The sequence below is a fragment of the Lepidochelys kempii genome, chromosome 7 (genome assembly GCF_965140265.1).
Source record: "Lepidochelys kempii isolate rLepKem1 chromosome 7, rLepKem1.hap2, whole genome shotgun sequence".
Taxonomy (NCBI): Eukaryota; Metazoa; Chordata; order Testudines; family Cheloniidae; genus Lepidochelys; species Lepidochelys kempii.
Window position 1 is genome coordinate 102,429,185 of NC_133262.1, and position 21,032 is coordinate 102,450,216.

The 21,032-nt window shown below is 38.3% G+C and overlaps 1 protein-coding gene across 1 annotated transcript; it reads left to right on the top strand.

Annotated features, from left to right (window-relative positions):
- Positions 1-2,919: 2,919 nt before the first annotated feature.
- On the top strand, positions 2,920-20,090 carry CLRN3 (clarin 3). Its single transcript, XM_073354055.1, has 3 exons — positions 2,920-3,267; positions 12,717-12,893; positions 17,779-20,090. The coding sequence occupies exons 1-3, from the start codon at positions 3,039-3,041 to the stop codon at positions 18,051-18,053; spliced, it is 681 nt and encodes a 226-aa protein (XP_073210156.1). The 5' UTR covers positions 2,920-3,038; the 3' UTR covers positions 18,054-20,090.
- The last annotated feature ends 942 nt before the right edge of the window (positions 20,091-21,032 follow it).

A 21,032-nucleotide genomic window follows, 5' to 3' on the forward strand; every position in this document is an offset into this window, starting at 1 on the left:
GTCAGGATCTCACTTCACCACATTGTGGCTGTGTGTGACTCCAACCACTGACAAAGTGGCTTTACTGCCCTTTAAGGTCAAAGGTCAATATGCTAGACCCCCTTCAGAATCCTTAGAGAGGAGACCAGTGTTGGAAAGCTTACCGCAAGAGGTCTCTTTGTGCATGGGGGAAAGGATGCTGTTCAAAATTCAAAAAGTAAACAGGTAATAAAGGGAATTCAGAAGATTTCACAAGTGACTGTCAAATCTGGGGCAGTGAGGGTCAAATCTGAGGCAATATCTTCTCAATTCCTTGCCCCTAAATATAGGAAGCTATTAAGACTCATCTGAAGTATTATATAGGTGTTCAGGTTGTACAGCTCTTTGCTCATTATCTGGTAGTTTGCATTCTACATTGTAAGATTCTGGAAGTACAACTCCTAATATCGCTGGATAACATCGTAACAGCACATTATGCACTCAACCTCTGGACCTGAAGACTCTCTTGTCGTCGTCCTCTATAATCTAAAATTTAGTAGTGTTATTAACACCTTAAGAGTCCCTAAAGGTCAAGCCATTTTATTTCAATCAATATGTACTAACACACACAGAACTCTTATAGGATGATAGTATTATCGCAAGGTATATTTTGGATGAGGGTAGAGAATTCCTAATCATTTTCCAGTTTATTTTCCTCTGTCCCTACCCAACTTACTTTTCTTTGAAAATCTAATAAGCTCATAAAGCCTGTGATGCTGAGTGAGCACATGCGGAAAACACAAAAATTCACCCCTCGGGAGACAGCAGAGACATGAGAACCAATGTCCTCTAGCTGTTAAAAGCAAAGCACAAAGTCCTGAGTACCAGATCTCATTCTTCCCTTGAAAACCTGCTACCACATTCAGAAAGTTGAAGCCAGTACGAAACTAGATCAGTCACTGAAACAGAGACACAGAAAGAAGAAGTGATGCAATATGAACACCAAACAGAACTTTCAAAGATTTATTTTTTAAAAGCATCAGGAAAAATGAAAGAAGAGATAGGAGAAGGGAAGCATTGTGTGAAATACAAGTCACAGTTTTGAGTGATTATTTTTTATGTCTCTCTGACAGAGGAATGAGGGATGGAATTGAAGAAGAGAAACCAATATCTGAGCTAAACAATTGATAGAAATATAGAAATGCACATTGAGTTCTGACTAAAAAGATTCAAGGATGTTCTCTTGAAAAAATTTTCATATAAAATTTAAAATTATTTTTCTAATACTTGTTTGTGCTGTAAGAAAGATCAAAGCAATAGGAGGATAAAAATACCATAAATCCATTACATATCAGCATAGGCATGAAGCTCATTGCATTATCACTCTCATCATATACAACCAGAGGAATTTCATTGTGCTAATTTCAAATCCCTCTCATAATTCCATTCTACCCCTCTGAATAAGTTATTTCAGTAAATTTGAAGGTTTTACTGAGTTTAAAATTCTAATGTAATCTCCCAATTTGATACAGAATTTACCAGCTTTTCTTTATCAGATTCTACCCCCATCCCCACCCCCATTCTTAGTATTTCTACCTTAGCCACAGACAGTCACTTCCTCTAAGCGTATGTTTTAGAATGAGTGTGGTGCTATGTCACTAATCCTGATCCTTCAAGATTGCAGTTACATCCAGCAAGGTGCTGAGCCAACTCAGCTCCTATGGAAGTCAATTGGAGTTCACAGTTCTAGGCAATGTCACAGCCTGAATGATTAAATCATATGTATCCACCCAGAATAGGTAAGAATTTCAGGAAGTCTTGCATTTGAAAATGAAAGAGCACAGAGGCCTTGAACCTGATGTACAGTACCTCAAGAATAGCAAATAAAGAAAACAGCAATACTCAGCTAAACAACCTATCAACCAGAATGCTGAATCCTGTCAAACCTGTGTTAATAATGAAATGTTTTGAAATAGTTTTAAACTAAAATTGGCATTTCTGAAACTGCTAGCGTCACAGTTGGTCAACACTAAAAAACCCTGTTCTTCCGATTGTTAAAATAATATTACAACAGGCAGGAATTGTTTTACAGTCACTTGGCCTTGGGTTTATCCTCTCTTGGGAGTTCACGTTGCTGATAAACACAGATGATGTCATTTGTCTGGAAGACAGCCTTTACCAGTGTCATGATGCCTTGTGTGATATGGAGTGGAGTGGTAAATAAATCCTCTGTGCTCTGGGTGCAACACACAGCATTTTTTATAGAGAGGAGAGGAAAATAAAACAGTAAATAGAGCAACAAATATACATGAAATATTCTCAGACATAAAATGATTTTTGGATAAGTTAAAGAAAAAAGCCTAGAGTGGTCCTAACCCTTTCAGTTCCATCTTTGGCACGCATGCCATAAGTTGCCTACCCCTGCTCTATAACCTACATCAAAATAAAACAGAGAAAAAAGGATATCCTTGTTAATATTTACTGTTACAACTCTGGGTCTATCAGGGTGTCTGAAAGTCTTTTGGATATGGACATAGGAGAACTATATTTCAAGATTAGTTACCAGTCTTACCTGCTTCTCCTCCTGTACCAGCTCAGAATGCTTTCTGGGTTGAATACAAATCTTCAAGAAAGCACTAATTTAAGATTTCTTTGATCTCTTCATGAGCTACAATATTTTACAGCCAGTATTTTTTAAGCTCTAGAAGATATCTAAGGAAATCTGATTTGAAAGACTAACGCTTGATTTGGTTTCATTTCACTTGGCAAAGCACAGCCAATAGGAAATCATTTGATGAAGAGACATTGTAGTGGCAGATTCCTACTGTCCTTTGTTAGACTAGTATGGTTGTAACTATGGCAACATCTTTTCTCCAGACCAAAGTTCAGTTATTTTACAACTTTATTACCACTGCTGTTAGTTCAAAGTTTACTGGCATAATTTTCTACCAGTACAAAACTAGGTCTATAATCTCTAACAGCAGGGAACAGTCTCTTTCAGCTTGGAGCTCTCATTAACAAGACTAAGGAAAGAAGAAAAGTATAACCTGCACCACAAGAAAACACATCTCTCTGATAAAATGCCATCCAGAAAAAAAACATTGATGTTTGCATCTGCCTGTTTTACCAGTATTTGGTCTTTTGTGATAGTCTGCATCGTTCTTGCAAACAAAAACTGGGTCTCAAGTAATGTTAACTTTACCGAAGGAAATTCAAGTGCTATTATAACCGTCACATATGGGGTTTTTGAAGGTGTGTGTTCAAAGAAGGTGATTGGTGGACTTGAAACGCCAGCCAAAAATTTCCAAGGTAACTACTATAGTGAATATAAATGGATACTGTTGTGTTGTCTTACCTTGATACATTTCATTTTAGCAGATACTATGAAGAGCAGTTCATGTCTTTTATTTGTTTATACATATATTTTTATTGAAGACTAGAGTATTTACATACTAACATTATGGGATTTAGGAGAGTTGTAAAAATAAGAGAACAAATAGTACAGCACATAATAGCAGCAACACAATTGCAAACAGCAACCCTTTCACATTATCCAGGATCTTATTAGTTCATAGCTTTGTCTGTGGGAAGTATCAAGGTAAAAGGGAAACAGTTGTATTAAAAACAGCAAGTCTAAGTTTGCAGAAGCTTTCAGTCAATAGCGGAAAAGTAGTTACTGCTCATTTTATTATCGTTTTTTTTTACAAATTATTTCAAAAAGATAATACAGTTCCTGCTGATTTGGAATGACATGCATACAGTGCTCTGACCAAAATGTTAGGTTTTAGACAGTAATTTTATTCTAAAACATGATTGTCACAAGTTTCATGTTAGGCTGTAAAACATTTAAACAATTTAACAATGCCAGTACAAATATTTTGGCAAAATTTGTATAAATTGATTGTCATTTTAGTTAGGTATTGGGTAATATTCATTTTTAGCCTTTTCTTTTAAGGCTCCTTCATTTTAACTTGTAAATAATGGAGCCAGTCAGGTTAACATATAAACTAGTATTTTTAAAATCTTTTATGTTTGCATGTTACTGTAGCTATATAATACTAGCAATTCCTTTTTGACTAACATGACAATATGGAATTTACCTTGCAACATGAGCTTGACATACACCTTTTATAGGGATGTTTCTCCATGAGACTACCAAAGGGTACCTGTCAACATTCCACTTTGATAAACTATGACATGAGATTTCCAACACAACTCAGGGAATTAGAATAAGTTGTGTTCTTCCACCCAGACGCATCTTAGACTTCACAACATCTGAAAATGTCCAATAGATTGGGTCAAAGCTGAACTCTACACTTACAGAAAAATCAGACATATATATCTTCAGTTCTTCATATTTCCTCTTACTAGTAAATTTACCATAGGACAGAAGGACGACAGGCAAAAAACAAAGAAGAGAAAGTGAGAGGTGCGGGGGAGGGAAAGGAGAGAGAATATAGATAGGCTTGGCAGAATTCAATTTTTATATTGTTATAATTTTGTTGGATAATATGGATGTTTATTTTTAATATTTTTTTCAATTTTTGTCTATTAACATTTTCACAGCTGTGGAAAATTATGGGGCATGTCAGACAATAATTAATTACAGTAGATGTTGAAATTAAAAAAGTTAAAGCTTTATATTATTAGAACACATATTGTCGACATCACATGTCAAAATATACAAAGTAAATACCCTGAAATCAACCTCTAGCAATTTCCTAACCAGTATTTTCTTACTCTGCATATATATATTTAAGTTATCATCAGTGGAAATATTTTTTCATTGCTTTGTGTATGTTTGGTGAAATTGACGATTACTAAACTTACTGATAAAAATCTCATCCTTCCAAGCCTAGATATAGACAAGACGAGGGGAAAATGAGGAAAGAGAGAGGGAAAAACAATAAAAGATGAAGTTTTACCTAGGGGAACCTTGAACAAAGATGCTATATATATAAGACAAGCAAATATTAGAAAAAATATATTAGAAAAAGCAAAATGGAACTAGTAAAAGCTAGGCATGTACATAAGTGTTTGCAAGGATCAGGGCCTTACACTGGATTTTACACCAGTGTGACTCTATTGGCTTCAAAGAAACTATTCTGATGTACTCCTTTGAACGAGAGAAGAGAAGCAGGCCACAAAACCTATTGAGAAAGTCGGGGAAGAATGGTTTAAAATAATTAGCAGACAAGATGTATATTTTATAGATTATTTTATATATGATACTTTTGACAAAGACCATGATGCCACAGACAAATTAACAGAACAGAACTGACCCAGACAGGACCCCATCCTAGTCTAGGAAATAGTAATCAGGATAATTTATTTTTACACACTTAACATAATCTTTTCTGAGTTTAGTAAGGAGACTCTACCTGCACCCAATGACAAAACATTACCAAGACCACAACAATATGTAACATTGACAAGATACTTTCTATATGGTGTAGCTGCACTGAAGTCACCTTTGGCTGATTATCTATGATAACAGCATATTATCAAAATTATGAGGATGGCAACATTATTTCAATGCAAGTTATAAGGACCACATTACAATGGGGAAAAAACCAGTTGCAAGTGTTAGTAGTAGAATATCTTAAATATTTTAAAAATGAAAATAGTGACACAGTTTGGTATCAGTCCATTGAAACAATTTCAATTAGAACAAAGGTTTTGGGGACAGATCAGCCCTATATTTGTCTAGTTAAAATATTATTTTAATTTCCAATTTTGTATATAAAAAAGGTTGTTTACGTTTGACTGTATCCCTCTCACACCAACGGACATAGGTCCTCATCCTAGCTCCATGCAGACGGACCTTCATTGACTTCAGTGGGCACAGCAGTCTAACCACACAGAGCTCATTGCAGAATCAGGGCCTTAGATTGGAAGCAGTTTGGGGTATGCACCTCGTCTTTGTGTTTTTATAGCAGCTAGCACAATGGAGCCCCAGTTCTGATTATGGCCTCTAGGTGCTATTATAAAATGAAAATCAGTCACAGAATACTTGTATAGGTAGGGCAAGTAGGCTTTGACCAAGCAGAGAGAGATTTGTGACCCTGTTTTGTTCTTCTCAAATTAAAGTAGAAGTGAGATTTTAAATACGACATTACTAAATGATTAGCTTACCACAATAGCTATTTATAGTTATTGAAAAATAAGAATGCCTGAGATATTTAAATTTGAAAAGACCCAGAGTTTATTCTGGCCATGAAAGCTACTTTAAGGGAGATTTTTATTATATAGACAAAGATATGTTTAAAGAATAGTCTAAATATATTTTTCTTTAAGTTAAAAAGTCTCTCAAATAAATTCCTCTAGGAATAAAGTCAGTGTAGAGTGCACTTGTTGTAAAGTAATTCTTAGGGTCTGTATTGTACATTATTATTTATTTGTTAAAGTCTATTGTATATGATTCTACAAATTTTTAAACATACATACACTTCTGTGAAAGATTATTTTCTTAATTTTTTAACCTCATCTGTTAAAATGATCATCAAAAAAGTTAAGCCACAAGAGTCAGAACATTCCAATACTGTACAGTGTCCTCCATCCAAGGGTCTTGAGGAATAGTCATACCTTTAGGTTAATGTGGTAGCGGATGGTGAAGAGAGCTCTTCTGCCATCCTCACAAAGGCTGCATTCCATGACCACCTCCCCATCAGTGAAAAGAAAGAGGCTCTCAAAAGGCCGCATTTATGTGAGAAAATAGAATTGACAGTACAAGTTATGCACCTTTTATTGAAAGGGAAAAAAAAGTAACCTCAAGAGCAGTGATATCTTTTATTGAACCAACTTCTCTTGGTGGAAAGGATGAGTTTTTGAGCTTGACAAAGTTCTTCAGGTCTGGGGAAGCTAACCAGAGTGTCTGAGCTAAATAGAAGTTGGGACAGATTGTTAAGCATAAGGGTCTCCACATGCTATTGGAGACCACTTAAAATGAAGTAAGCAATTAAGGGTTAGCATGCACTTGGGTGTGTTACAAATTTTAATAAGCCATAAAACCATTGTCTGTATTAAGTCCATGGTGTTTAGCATCTAAGCAGAGTTATGAATTTCAATTCCCAGGCTCATTTCTTGAAGGTGTTGTGCAGATTTCCTTTGAGAATGAGGACTGAGAGGTTACATATGGAGTGATCGCTTTGTGAAAATTGTTCACCTATGGGTGATTTTTTTTGGTCTTATTTTTCTGTTAGTTCATTTGAGATATAACAATTGTCTGGTTTCACCCACACCACATAGTTGTCGAAGGCGCATTTGATGCGCTGGATGAGATACACCGCATGTGTAGAACCCATGGATCTTGAAAGGTGTGTTGCAGGGGGAAGGAGGAGAATACTGATGATTGTAGCAGTGGAGATAGGTCTGCAAGTTTTGCATCCGTTGTTCTGGCAAGATCTGGTGGCCTTTGGGGTCTATGGGAAGCTTAATTCTAATGATAAAGAGTTTGGGGAGATTGTACTGTTGTTTGAAGGCCAGAAGAGATGGTTTGGGAAAGATTTTCTTTCAAGATGTGGTCCCCATCAAGTATGGACTGTAATTGCTTGATTATACCCCATATGGGTTCCAGTGTAGGGTAGCAGGTGAAGTTGTGGTGAAAAAAAAATCTATGAGGGAAGCTAGGTTGTCTGTCCAGAGGGGGGAAAAAATATCATTGATGTGTCTCAGGTATACAGTTGATTTCATAGTACATTTTTTCAGAAATTCTTCCTCAAGATGATCCAGGAAGAGACATTGGCATATTGAGGAACCATTTTACGATCCAGGGCCATTCCCATGATTTGGACAAAGTGTTTATTGTTAAATGTGAAGTTGTTATGGGTGAAGATGAAATGGATGAGTTTGACAATGTGTTTGGGGTGGATTTCTGAATGTTGTAAATTATCTTGTAGGTATTTGAGGCAAGCAGTGATTCCATCATGGTGAGGGATGTTGGTACATAAGAAAGTAACATCCATAGAGGCAAGGGTGGTGTTCTGGGGGAGGTTGTTAATGTTGCAGAGTTTCTGGAGGAAGTCAGTACTGTCTCAAAGGAGGCTGGCCCTTTGGGTAGTGAGTGGTTTGAGGATGAAGGAAGGTAATCAATGTGCAAAGTAGTGCACATTGGAAAACATAATCCCAATTATGCCTACAAAACAATGAGGTCTAAATTAGCTATTACTACCCAAGAAAGAGATCTTGGAGTCATTTTAGATAGTTCTCTGAAAACATCTGCTCAATGTGCAGCCGTAGTCAAAAAAGCTAACAGAATGTTAGGAACCATTAGGAAAGGAGTAGATAAGACAAAAAAGATTATAAAGCCACTGTGTAAATCCATGGTATGCCCACATTGGAATGATGAATGCAGTGCTGGTCACTCCATCTGAAAAAAGATACATTAGAATGTACAAATTACAGAGCAGGGTAACAAAAATGATTAAGGGTATAGAACAGCTTCCATACGAGGACAGATTTAAAAAACTGAGACTATTCAGCGTGGAAAAGAGAAGACTAAGGGGCAGGGGGCATGATAGAAATCTATGAAATCATGAATGGTGTGGAGACAATAAGGAAGTGTTATTTACCCCTTCACAAAACACAGGAACCAGGGGTCACCCAATGAAATCAATAGGCCGTAGGTTTAAACAAACAAAAGGAAGTACTTCTTCACACAGTGGAGTCAACCTGTGGAACTTGTTGCCAGGGGATGTTGTGAAGGCCAAAACTATAAGTGGATTAAAAAAAGGTTGTTTTTTTAACCAACTGGTTGAGAGGTTGTAGTTGGTTCCACTTTTTGTCTGTGTGTAGAATGGCAGTCATCAGGGGTTTTATTTGATAGTTTTGGGTTTCCTCCATGATCTCCAGGTAGGCTTACTGATTTTTTTCTTCCAGCGTGTGGGAGCATGCAATGATTTCTTGTCTGAGGTGGTGTAGCGATGCGAGACTCACCCCTGCAACACCTCCTGCTGGTAATCCAGGGAATTAGCGTTCCAGCCTCCAGAGCGCCCTCTGCAGGCTAGTGTCCCACTGCCACTGGGCCCAGAGTCCCTCCCAGACCCCAGTGTCCCCTTTCACGGCAGGGTGCCGCCACCTGTGGTACCCTACACAGATTTGGGTCTCCCCTCCCCAGGGAGACCTCAACCCTTACCTCAGTCTATGGCCACTGCTAGTCTTCACCTCACCCCCATTCTCTGGGGCCAACTGTAGTGTAAGTGCCATTCATCATAGGCAAGGGGGACCTGCTGCCTCTGCCTACCCGTGGGCTGCCCTCTGCAACCCCAGTACCTCTGTGGCCTTACTCTAGGCCTGCAGAATTTCCAGGCCGGAGCTCCCCAGCCCCTCTAGCCTTCCCCCAGCCCTGCTCTACCACAGGTACTCTCTCAGCTTCCCAGCAGCCAGGCCCCTCTCCCTCAACAAGGTAGAGGAAGAGTTCTTCTACGCCTAGCTTCACTGGCTTTTATAGGGCCAGCTGGGTCTGTTTGGGGCATGGCCACAGCTGAGGCTGCCTCCCAATCAGCCTAGCTTTTTCCCCTGCCCCGGCCCTCTCCCAGGGCTGTTTTAAGCCCTTCCAGGCAGGAGTGGGTGACTGCCCCGCTACAGGTGGTCATTTGTGGAGTATATAAGGTGCAGGAGATGGTTCCTCAGTTTTTCTAATATCCTTCTGACGAGCAGTTCAGCATCTTTAGGGAAATAGATGTTGTTCAACTTGGCTTCCTTCTTCTTCATGTTGTGAAGTTTCTATTTTAAATGTCAGAATTTGAAATCTTCCATAGTAGTTTGCATTGTTGTTGTGTTGAATTTTCAGCAACCATTTTTAATCTTTCCAAGCAAAGATTCCAACAACTTTAACATGTTGTTCATTCGTTTTATTATGTGCATCTTTATATTATGAGACTAGCAATTTGCTTCATGGCAATTTAAAAACTAAAAGGATTTTAAAATGCACAAACTATTTGTCATCATTTAGCTACCAGGTAAAAGTGGAAATGTCTAGCTTCAGAATCCTGAAAGATCATATTTTTTCAGAGTATAAAAAGGATGATAATACAAACGTGCACAAAGAAAATGTGAAGGGAGAGGTATGCTTTTTCTTCAATAGGTTTTATACAACATTTATTAGGAAGAGTTATGAACATACTTTTAAATATACAGCACATCCTCTCACTAATAGCAAGCATCTCGTGCACTATGGATCTCTATGACATATTCTGTGCTGGTTTCCCTTGCGGAACTCCCATTGATCTCAGTGCATGGTGTGTGTGAGAAATGGAATGGGAAACGTTCTATAAAGATCTGCAGCGTGAAATAAAAAGGAGAATTTTGCCCTTGTAAGACTGTTCTTGGGATCTAAGGAATTTGCTGGCAACAGCACTGTGATTGTTTTTAAAGGGTTAGTTAATTAGTAGCCTTACAAACAGACTAACAAAGACCTTTACAAATGACAGACCTCCCAAATTTATTTATTTACTCCACTGAAAGATATATTGGATTTCCTGTTGTACATTTTGGAAGTTAAAGTACAGAACACAAAAAACTTGACCAAGGTAACAGCAGCCTACTAACAAGCTGCTAATGATTTATATGGGGTAATTCAAGTACTTTATACTTTCATGAGCTGGCAAAAATTCAGAAGCTGTTAGTCACCTCAGAACATTTGTGTACCTACCGAAGTATAAGCAGAGTTTGTGTTTTAATTATTTACCTATGGCGGGCACATCAGAAAAGTTCTATTCAGCTAATACCGGGTGGGAAGTGTTTTGTCAATGGCTTGGCTTGTTTTCAATCTGAAAGCAAACTTGGGCCATTTTTAGGGCCATTTATTTTGTGGAGAAGTGGCAGGGTGAGGTGTGCATACATGCCAGTCTTGAACTAACTTTATTAAGAAACAGGAAGTGACATCATTAGAGGAAGTTTTATTATTTTTCCAGTACCTTACAGAAACTCTTGACAAACACTTGAAAAGTACTGATGCTAGAATTGACTTAACTGATCATCAATTTTCATGCAGACAGGTGTTCTGTGATGCCTCATGGGGATGTATCAAGCTGGGTTGGATTATATTGTACTTTAAAAAATTATAGTATGTAATGTAAATTTTTAAATGAATGTAGAACTTGTGAAAGGTATCAAACTGGTAGCACTGGAGATTGAAGACACCCAGGGCAGTAGCCTAAACTTGTTCCCACTGAAATCAATGAGAGTTTGAGCATTTAATAGGGTCCTAAAGCCAATACATTGTCACAGTCCTAAATATAGTCCAAAACCTGACCTATCCTTTGGTAAAAATAAAATAAGCAAATAGATGTAGGAAAGGCCAGGTAGGGTTGTGGGAGAATTCCACAGGCGGGGGCAAATGTCCACGGCCTTCGTACATGGAGTGTTTTGCACTGTAAATGCACAGAGGGTTTTATTTAAATGTAGATTCATACCGCTTATTTTCAATAAAATCTGCTTTTGCAGATTCCTTTTGCTGGTTCCAGCTGTGAAGTATGGGATTTTATTCTAGCATCCAATAAAATATTACAAACACTAGAAAGGCAACCTATAACATATGACCTAAAAACCTTTTTTTAAAAAAATCCTATGCTGGATGGGACATGCTACTTAGTGTGTCTCTAAATACACTGTAACAGTGTGCAGATATATTGTATCTGCTAACTTGGGATTGCAATGTGCCTGCATAAGATCAATCACTCGTGGTCAGGGAGTAGAGTGGGTCCAGACTCATGATTAGGCTCTCTCATGATTAGTTAAACTTGAGTGAACAGGTTAAAGTAAGTTTGGCAGAGAAGAATGGACTGATCCTATCCATACAGACCCAGACTTATTTTGTGAAATAGACAAAAATTAGTAATAAGACTATATGCATAATAAAGCTGAAGTAGCACTTGCTTCACATCAGCTTTGTGAAATGTCCACCTCCTGAGTCACCATCTTTTCCTATTTATTTCAAGCAGAATTACTGACATTTGTATATAGTTTACATAACAGAGCCTCATCTGGTGTTACATAGAACAAAGTTTCCAGAAATTGGCTTATGGTATCAAGTATCCTCAGATCCCAGGAGTAACATGTAAAACAGGAGACAGCAGTTTCCTTTCCTGTTTATTTTCAATGACCTATTTTAAAAGAAACACAGTGGAGGCCTGATCACTGTTACGATTTCTCTAGTTATAGACAGTAAACTCAGTACTCTACAATAATCTGTTGTATCCAAAGGAGGGGTGGAAATGAGTTTTTTCTGTGGATGCTGACTGGCACAGTTCCTGTTTGAATGATTGTTCTAATGTGGTTGGGGTTTTGTTGCCATACTAATTACATATAAAGGCACCTAGAGCCTTGTATAGGTATCTTTTCAATATTATTTAAATCAAAATAAGTAAATACATAAAATATCCAGGTACAATGGTACCCTATTCTCAGCATAGACCTACTGTGACTGCATCTGGAATATTGTGTTCAGATCTGGGCATTTTATTACCAGAACAATACTGACAAATTAGAAGGATTTTATGGAAGACAGAAAAATAATAGACACAGCAATCTACACATATAAAGTAATAACGAAGGCCCAGATCCTCAAATGTATCAAGGCCCAACTGCCCTAGTCTCAAGGCCCAACTGTACCCCAGGTTCCCATTCACAAACAGATCTCTGAGACTTAGGTGGCTATAAGTATATGCTCACAATCAGTTTTATATTTTCAGCAAAACTTGACTTTTATTAATATCAAATATTGGATCTGGTATTAACGCTGAGCTATCATATTTCAGTGACAGCGTTGGGAAAGATAGAAATGAAAAGTTTGAACGTTGTGATTATCTTGCTCCTGGTTCTCAGTTTGCTTAGCTCCCTTATGAGTTCTGGATTTACATGCTGCAACACCGTAACCAATCCCTACCAGACATTTCTGGGACCCATTGGAGTCTATACATGGAATTCCCTAAATGGTAAGTATGTACTGCATACTATTCTAAAGGAATTATATAATATACTGCATAGAGAATGCCTGATTGTCATGTACATTAAGGCCCTTTTACACCACTCTGGTAAAGCAAAGAAGGGGGGGAATGTGTGAGTGAGTGAGAGAGAGAGAGAATGTGCATGCATACATCAATTATAGGACTTGATTCTCATTTACACATGCATGCATACACACCAACCCATTTCTAAATTATATATTATATAAATTATATATATAGGGTAGACTTCTAATCTCTAGCAAGAGCTCTGGCACTTATCAGGAGTGACAGCAAGTCAGCATTATCTTCTCACTAGTAAGATTTAAGGATTGCATGTCTATGAATTTAATGGTTATGGGAGGACTATGAAAATATCACAAACCAGCAACATTTGAAAGAGAATTCTATTTTATTCAGGTATTATGCTATAACTGTCACCATGGTATCTGAGCACCTTGTTCCTTCAGACAGCAATTAAATTGTAATGGTTATTTTAAATGAATCCATCATTCAGTAAGTTTCTGGGTGCATTGATTGCAATAATAAAAATGAAAAAACAGAGGTAGTTATTTACAACATAATTTAATGCAATTAAATGCATGCACATCACAGCAGAGATCTGAAGCTGACCCTTCTCAAACTACAGAAATCAAGGCAGACATGCAGGAAAATGCAGGTATTGGAAGTGACTAAGGACTAAATTTGCAAAGGTATTTAGGCACCTATGTGCTTTTGAAAATCCCACTAGGTACCTATCTACATCTTAATGCACCTAGATACCTTTAAAAATCTGGACCCTTGTGTCCAGTTCCATCTGGCACTGAGCCTCGTTAATTTCACTCATTTCTGAAGAAAAGTCAAATCTATCTTAAGAGAGCTTCAGCCCATTGTTTATGCACATGCGAGCATAGGACCACTCAGAGCAAGTTTAGCAAGGTCAGAGGAGATAGAAATGCAGAAGTAGTAATTAGGAAAGTACTCATTCTCAAGGACAAAATGATATATTTTATATTTATGTTGTATAGCAGTTTTTAAACTAAGGGCTGTGGGAAAGGTGCGGAGGAGTGCATGGTTCGGACATCCCTGAGGGGAGATTCTATTAATAGAGAATCTCTATGTCTTAATGAGGACTAGAGGATGGAAAATGATAAAATACAGGCTGGTCTGATCAGAAACAGTCAAATAAAAAAAAGTCCCATTCAGTTACATTGTGTAATGGCAGACAGCTAAAAGGAGACAAGTTTTTAAAGTGCTTATGTACCAATGCTAGAAGTCTAAATAATAAAATGTGTGAACTAGAGTGCCTCTTATTAAATGAGGATATTGATATAATAGGCATCACAGAGACTTGGTGGAATGAGGATAATCAATTGGATACAGTAATACCAGGATACAAAATATAACTGAAGGACAGAACAGGTCGTGCTTTTGGGGGAGAGACATTATATGTGAAAGAAAGCAGAGAATCAAACGAAGTAAAAATCATAAATGAATCCAACTGTTCCATAGAATCTCTATGGATAGAAATTCCATGCTCTTATAACAAGAATATAGCAGTAGGGATATATTACCGACCACCTGACCAGGATGGTGATAGTGACTGTGAAATGCTCAGGCAGATTAGAGAGGCTATTAACATAAAAAACTCAGTGATAAAAATGGGGGATTTCAATTATCCCCATATTGATTGGGTACATGTCACCTCAGGACAGGATGCAGAGATAAAGTTTCTTGACACCTTAAATGAGTGCTTCTTGGAGCAGCTGGTCCTGGAACCCACCAGAGGAGAGGCAATTCTTGATCTAGTCCTAAATGGAGCACAGGATCTGGTCCAAGAGGTGAATATAGCTGGACTGATTGGTAATAGTGACCATAATATAATTAAATTTAATATCCCTGTGACAGGAAAAACACCACATGGTTCAACACTGTAGCATTTAATTTCAGAAAGGGGAGCTACACAAAAATGAGGAGGTTAGTTAAACAGAAATTAAGGGGTACAGCGCCAAAAGTGAAATCTCTGCAAACTGCATGGAAACTTTTTAAAAACACCATAATAGAGGCTTAACTGAAATGTATATCCCAAATTAAAAAACATGGTAAGAGAACCAAAAAAGAGCCACTGTGGCTAAACAACAAAGTAAAAGAAGCAGTGAGAGGCAAAAAGGCATCCTTTAAAAAGTGGAAGTTAAATCCTAGTGAGGAAAATAGAAAGGAGCATAAACACTGGCAAATGAACTGTAAAAATACAATTAGGAAGGCCAAAAAAAGAATTTGAGGAACAGTTAGCCAAAGACTCAAAAAGTAATAGCAAATTTTTTTAAGTACATCAGAAGTAGGAAGCCTGCCAAACAACCAGTAGGGCCACTGGATGATCGAGGTGCTAAAGGAGCACTCAAGGATGATAAGGCCATTGCAGTGAAACTAAATGAATTCTTTGCATCGGTCTTCACGGCTGAGGATGTGAGGGAGATTCCCAAACCTGAGCCACTCTTTTTAGGTGACAGATCTGATGAACTGTCCCAGATTAAGATATCATTAGAGGAGGTTTTGAAACAAATTGATAAATTAAACACCAGGTCACCAGGACCAGATGGTATTCACCCAAAACTTCTGAAGGAACTCAAGTGTGAAATTGCAGAACTACTAACTGTAGTCTGTAAGCTATCATTTAAATCAGCTTCAGTATCAGATGACTGTAGGATAACTAATGAGATGCCAATTTTTAAAAAGGGCCCCAAGGTGATCCCGGCAATTAGAGGCCTGTAAGCCTGACTTCAGTACTGGGCAAACTGGTTGAAACTATAATAAAGAACAAAATTGTAAGACACATACATGAACATAATTTGTTGAGGAAGAGTCAACATGGTTTTAGTAAAGGGAAATCATGCCTCACCAATCTACTAGAATTCTTTGAGGGGATCAACAAGCATGTGGACCAAGGGGATCCAGTGGATATAGTGTACTTAGATTTTCAGAAAGCTTTTGACAAGGTCCCTCACCAAAGGCTCTTAAGCAAAGTAAATTGCCATGGGGTAAGAGGGAAGGTGCTCTCATGGACTGGTAACTGGTTAAAAGATAGGAAACAAAGGGTAGGTATAAATGGTCAGTTTTCAGAATGGAGAAAGGTAAATAGTGGCATTCCCCTAGGGGCTGTTCTGGGACCAGTCCTATTCAACATATCCATAAATGATCTGGAAAAAGAGGTAAACAGTGAGGTGGCAAAATTTGCAGATAATACAAAATTACTAAAAATAGTTAAGACCCAGGCAGACTGCAAAGAGCTACAAAAGGATCTCTCAAAACTGGGGGTGACTGGACAACAAAATGGCAGATGAAATTTAATATTGATAAATGCAATGTAATGTACATTGGAAAGCATAATCCCAACTATACATATAAAATGATGGCGTCTAAATTAGCTGTTACCACTCAAGAAAGAGATCTTGGAGTGATTGTGGATAGTTCTCTGAAAACATCCAGTCAATGTGCAGCAGTAGTCAAAAAAGTGAGCAGAATGCTGGGGATAATTAAGAAAGGGATAGAAAATAGGACAGAAAATATCATGTTTCCTCTATATAAATCCATGGTATGCCCACATCTTGAATACTGTGTGCAGATGTGATCGCCCCATCTCAAAAAAGATATATTGGAATTGGAAAAGTTTCAGAAAAGGGTAACAAAAATGATTAGGAGTATGGAACGTCTTCCATATGAGGAGAGATTAATAAGACTTGGACTTTTCAGCTTGGAAAAGAGACGGTTAAGAGGAGATATGATTAAGGTCTATAAAATTATGTCTGGGGTAGACAAAGTAGATAAGAAAGTGTTGTTTACTACTTCTCATAACACAAGAACTGGGGTCACCAAATGAAACTAGTAGGCAGCAGGTTTAAAACAAATAAAAGGAAGTATTTCTTCACACAATGCACAGTCAACCTATGGAACTCCTTGCCAGAGGATGTTGTGAAGGCCAAGACCATAACAGGGTTAAAAAAAGAACTAGATAAATTCATAGGTCCATCAATGGGTATTAGCCAGGATGGACAGGGATGGTGTTCCTAGCCTCTGTTTGCCAGAAGCTGGGAATGAGCGACAGGGGATGGATCACTTTATGATTACCTGTTCTGTTCATTTCCTCTGGTGCACCAGGCACTGGCCACTGTCAGAAGACAGGACATTGGGCTAGATGGACCTTTGGTTTGACCCAGTAGGGCCATTCTTATGTTCTTATATACTGCAATTTAGACTAAAGAAATAGAATCCCACTGTCTACTTTATTCCTAGAACTTCTAACCAAAAACAAGGATTCTTCTTCAGTCATATTAATACAGGCAACACATTTATGCTGTAGCACCATTTAGGTAACTTCTATAGTGACTTACATCTCTACATATCTTCTAAAGTTTGTGGGGAAATGTGGCTCTTGGATCTGCAGTTCAGCTCTCTTATCTTTGGTAAGATCTCTATTATGTATAACATGCAAATGCCTATTGGTGTCAATAGGATTCCTGTATATGGGTCAAGTGGATAATATACTATGCATATCTCTGCTGTGGGTCCAACAGCAAGACTTCCCCCTTAGATGGCTTTACTCCCACTGAAGTCAAGAGGAATCCTTCCATTGGCTTTAATAGGAGTTGAGTTGGACTCAGAGGTAGGTACACAAAACATTGCACATCAGTTGTCAGACAGGGCACAGTAAATTCTTTAGATAACTCCCCAGAATATTTTATTTATAGGAAACTCCAGATTTTTCTTCCAATTGGTTGAAATGCCTAGAATGAAATAGATATTAGAACTGTTATATTTGCATAAGTGTACCCATATAATATCACAGTGCTATTTGTAACATTGTATTCCTATTTTCTAGGCATCTTCATTCTTCTAATCATGATATTGTTTGCAGTGAACGTAGAGGCAAACAAACTGTCTGTAGAGTTGGCTTCAAACTGTGTGTTTTCTTCAAGTGAATATAAACACTCCAGAAACAATTATGAATATTCATATTGGCTCATGCTTCTTATCTTTCTTTTGAATGTTGCAACTATCATCATCATCGTCTTCTATCACCATGCAAGGTATTCCAAGAGGAAGGAACAGGAGAGACCCATTGAAAATGCACCAAAAGATGGTATTTTATTTTAGTGATACCAGTTCTTTCATTTAAAGGTAATGTGGAAGAAAATTGCAAGTCAATATGTGGACAATCATGGCTGATAATTTAAACTGCAAATGTATATTGTTGTTCACTTCAGTTGTTCATTGTGCTGTCCGCCTATCTTTAGTACTGATTGAATTAATCTTCATCATTTTAGATCTATTTTGCCATAAATGTTTACAAATTATTTATTGATAAGGGCATCAGTTAAATGAAGTTGTATAATGATCCCTATGTGCACCATTTGTCTGTGGGCCCTTTAAGAATGAGCTTTGCATAGCTCACCTTCCTGACTCCTCCCCTGGGGGAGTACCTATGTGAAGTTAAGAGTCTGGAAGGAACAAAGCAGCAGCTACAGCACAGTGAAGACCAGGACCTCTCAATGGGTGGAACACAATCCAGAATTGAGTTTTTAGGGGATCCCCACTGCACTGCTACTGTCTGAGTGGGCAGCAGCAAAGTGTAAAGGGCATTAGGACACAGAGATTTGGAAAGTGAATGCAAGGAAACATTCCATCTTCGTGCTGCTGCTCCTTCAGTCCTACCCCATTATGCATCCAAGCAAATCCTATTGCAGCCCTTCTCTCCCCATCCATGCATCATTCAGCATAGCCAGTTTCCACCTCTTGCATTCTGACTTTTCTTGGCTGCAGAATGGCCTCTAGGGGCTGTTTAATTTGTAGTGAGGGCTGAACCAGCACCAGGACCAGGGTGGCCTAAAAATACAAAGACCCTTTACTCTGCCCTTTGAAGTCTGAGCTCAATCAGATGCAAGGACAGGCCCATTATTTTGATTATGGACATAATTCCTGATTGGAAAGCGGTAGACTAATCCAGAAAACATAAGAAATCTTGAAGATTATAGGGCAAAGTCACTGGGGCCTCAGTGCTTTGCCCTCCACTGCAATCAGTTGCCATTTCTCCCCCCCCCCCTTTTTTTTTCATCTTTCACTTTCTCTTTGAGCCCCACAGTAAATGATCCCGTCCACACTTAGAATTCACTGTTGCTCTTTGCCTCACCAATCTTCCTCGGTTACTTTATTCTGGAGTATGAACTCACTTCTTCTAGCGACTACACTCACATTAGGCCATGCAGAGTAGCAAACAATATGAACACCAGTGCAAAATCAGTGCTATTGCTGGAGTCTTGTTCCTGTCTGGAGTGGCTAAATAGAAACATTGTGGTTTACATGGTGACCCTGTGCTAGAGGGACATTATGTAATCATAAATAAGGAAGGAGATGGTCTGTTCAGTTAAGAGTGAGATGGTGAGTATCTACAAGTCAATTATTAACCGCTTGTTCACATTTGCAAATGTTTTTTAGGACCCCTGTTTTAGACTATATAAAGACTTTTTTTTTATTAACACAGCTAGTGGAATGATAAAGCTGCACCTTGTACAGGTGTGGTCCTCCTGTTTCCTGAAAATAAAATCATACTGCCCTTTTGCACTGACACAGATAGTGAATATTTACAGGATAATATAAATGCCATGGCCGAAGCTCTTATTCATTACATGGAGCTGAATAATTAAAGTATAATGCTTCTAACTAACGGAACAAAAAAAAGTATTCTGTAGTCTTTAAAGGGAGTTTTATTCTCTAGCTTTCTAACTTCCTGCAGCGAGGCTGAGCTGACTCCTTCTCTTTAGGTGCTGATAATTTTCACCAACTGTATTCACATCTTCCTCTGCGCAGGAAGGCAGACCCCATGGCATCCTGTAAGCTTACGCTCAATGCTCATGTTGCAGGGATGGGTGTTCACAGACTGAAGTGATTAGCACCTTGCACTCTCTTGCCCCTACCCCAAACTGCTGGGAGACCTTTCCCAATGATTTAACTGTATCACACAGTCTCCCTTTACCATACCTTATCAAGCCTGATTTACAGATGCATTCATTACATCGGAGGTATATGATGAAATACCACAGCGGCTCCAAAAAAGAACACTTGAATGGATACAGGAGTTTTGGAAGAATGTAACTTCTCAGAAGGTTGACTCAAGCAAATAAAACCTCTTCTGGAGCTTGTTGGTTACGTCAACATAATTTTCAAGATTAAAGTATAAAATCTCCAGTGTATTTTGCCAGATGAAGGTATAACCCGCTGCAGAAATCTTACCTTAGAGCAGTTTATATGGAGCAGATCAGTACAAAGTTAGGGTGGTATTCTGGAAAAAAGCTTGGGTCGTTTATCTTTGAGAGATTGAATAGGTGCATCAAACAAGAGACCTTTCCAGTTTTCACTTTATGATAAAACCCTTGCATAGAACCACTTTTCATCACTGCAAACATTTCAGCTGAAATGTCAGATACTTTGCACACACAAGCTAAACTGGCACAAAGCCAAACATTTGCCAGTTTTGCTTCAGCTGCAAAATTTTTCACACAGCTTCAGTGAGCAATTGTTACAGCTTTGCTAAGCCAACATCCATCACGCAACATGACTAATCCTGCATCTGTCATTAGGTAGGATAGAAACAAAGTCATTGTAATAGAGAATTATTAGAGGACTTATGTCTCCTCCTTTGAAAGTAAGAGGGTCAGCCTTGTTTCAGTATTTGTAGAGCAGCAACAGATCATTTTCAATAATGGACAAACTGCAGAAGATTCAACAGTTTGCTTCTAATAAGCAGCCTCAGTTCTGGGTCCTTATCTGAACCTCATGGGTCTGTAAAAATCAGGCTGAAAATCTCACAAGATCTCATGCTTTTCTTGTGAGATTTACATGTTTTACTCCATTGATAATCTTTTTGATATGCTGTGTAGACTGGCACCGGAATAGAATCAAAAGCGTAGGTCACGGCAGGGTTAGTGGTTTGTCTACATTCACTACATTTACAGGACCAGTAACCTAAGGCTAGATCCTGCAACTGGCTTCACATGGGCAGACTCCTGCATGAAGCCTCACTACAGTTAATAGGGCTCCATTTAGGCCCAAGAGCCTGTCTGCATGGAGTCTCGGGCA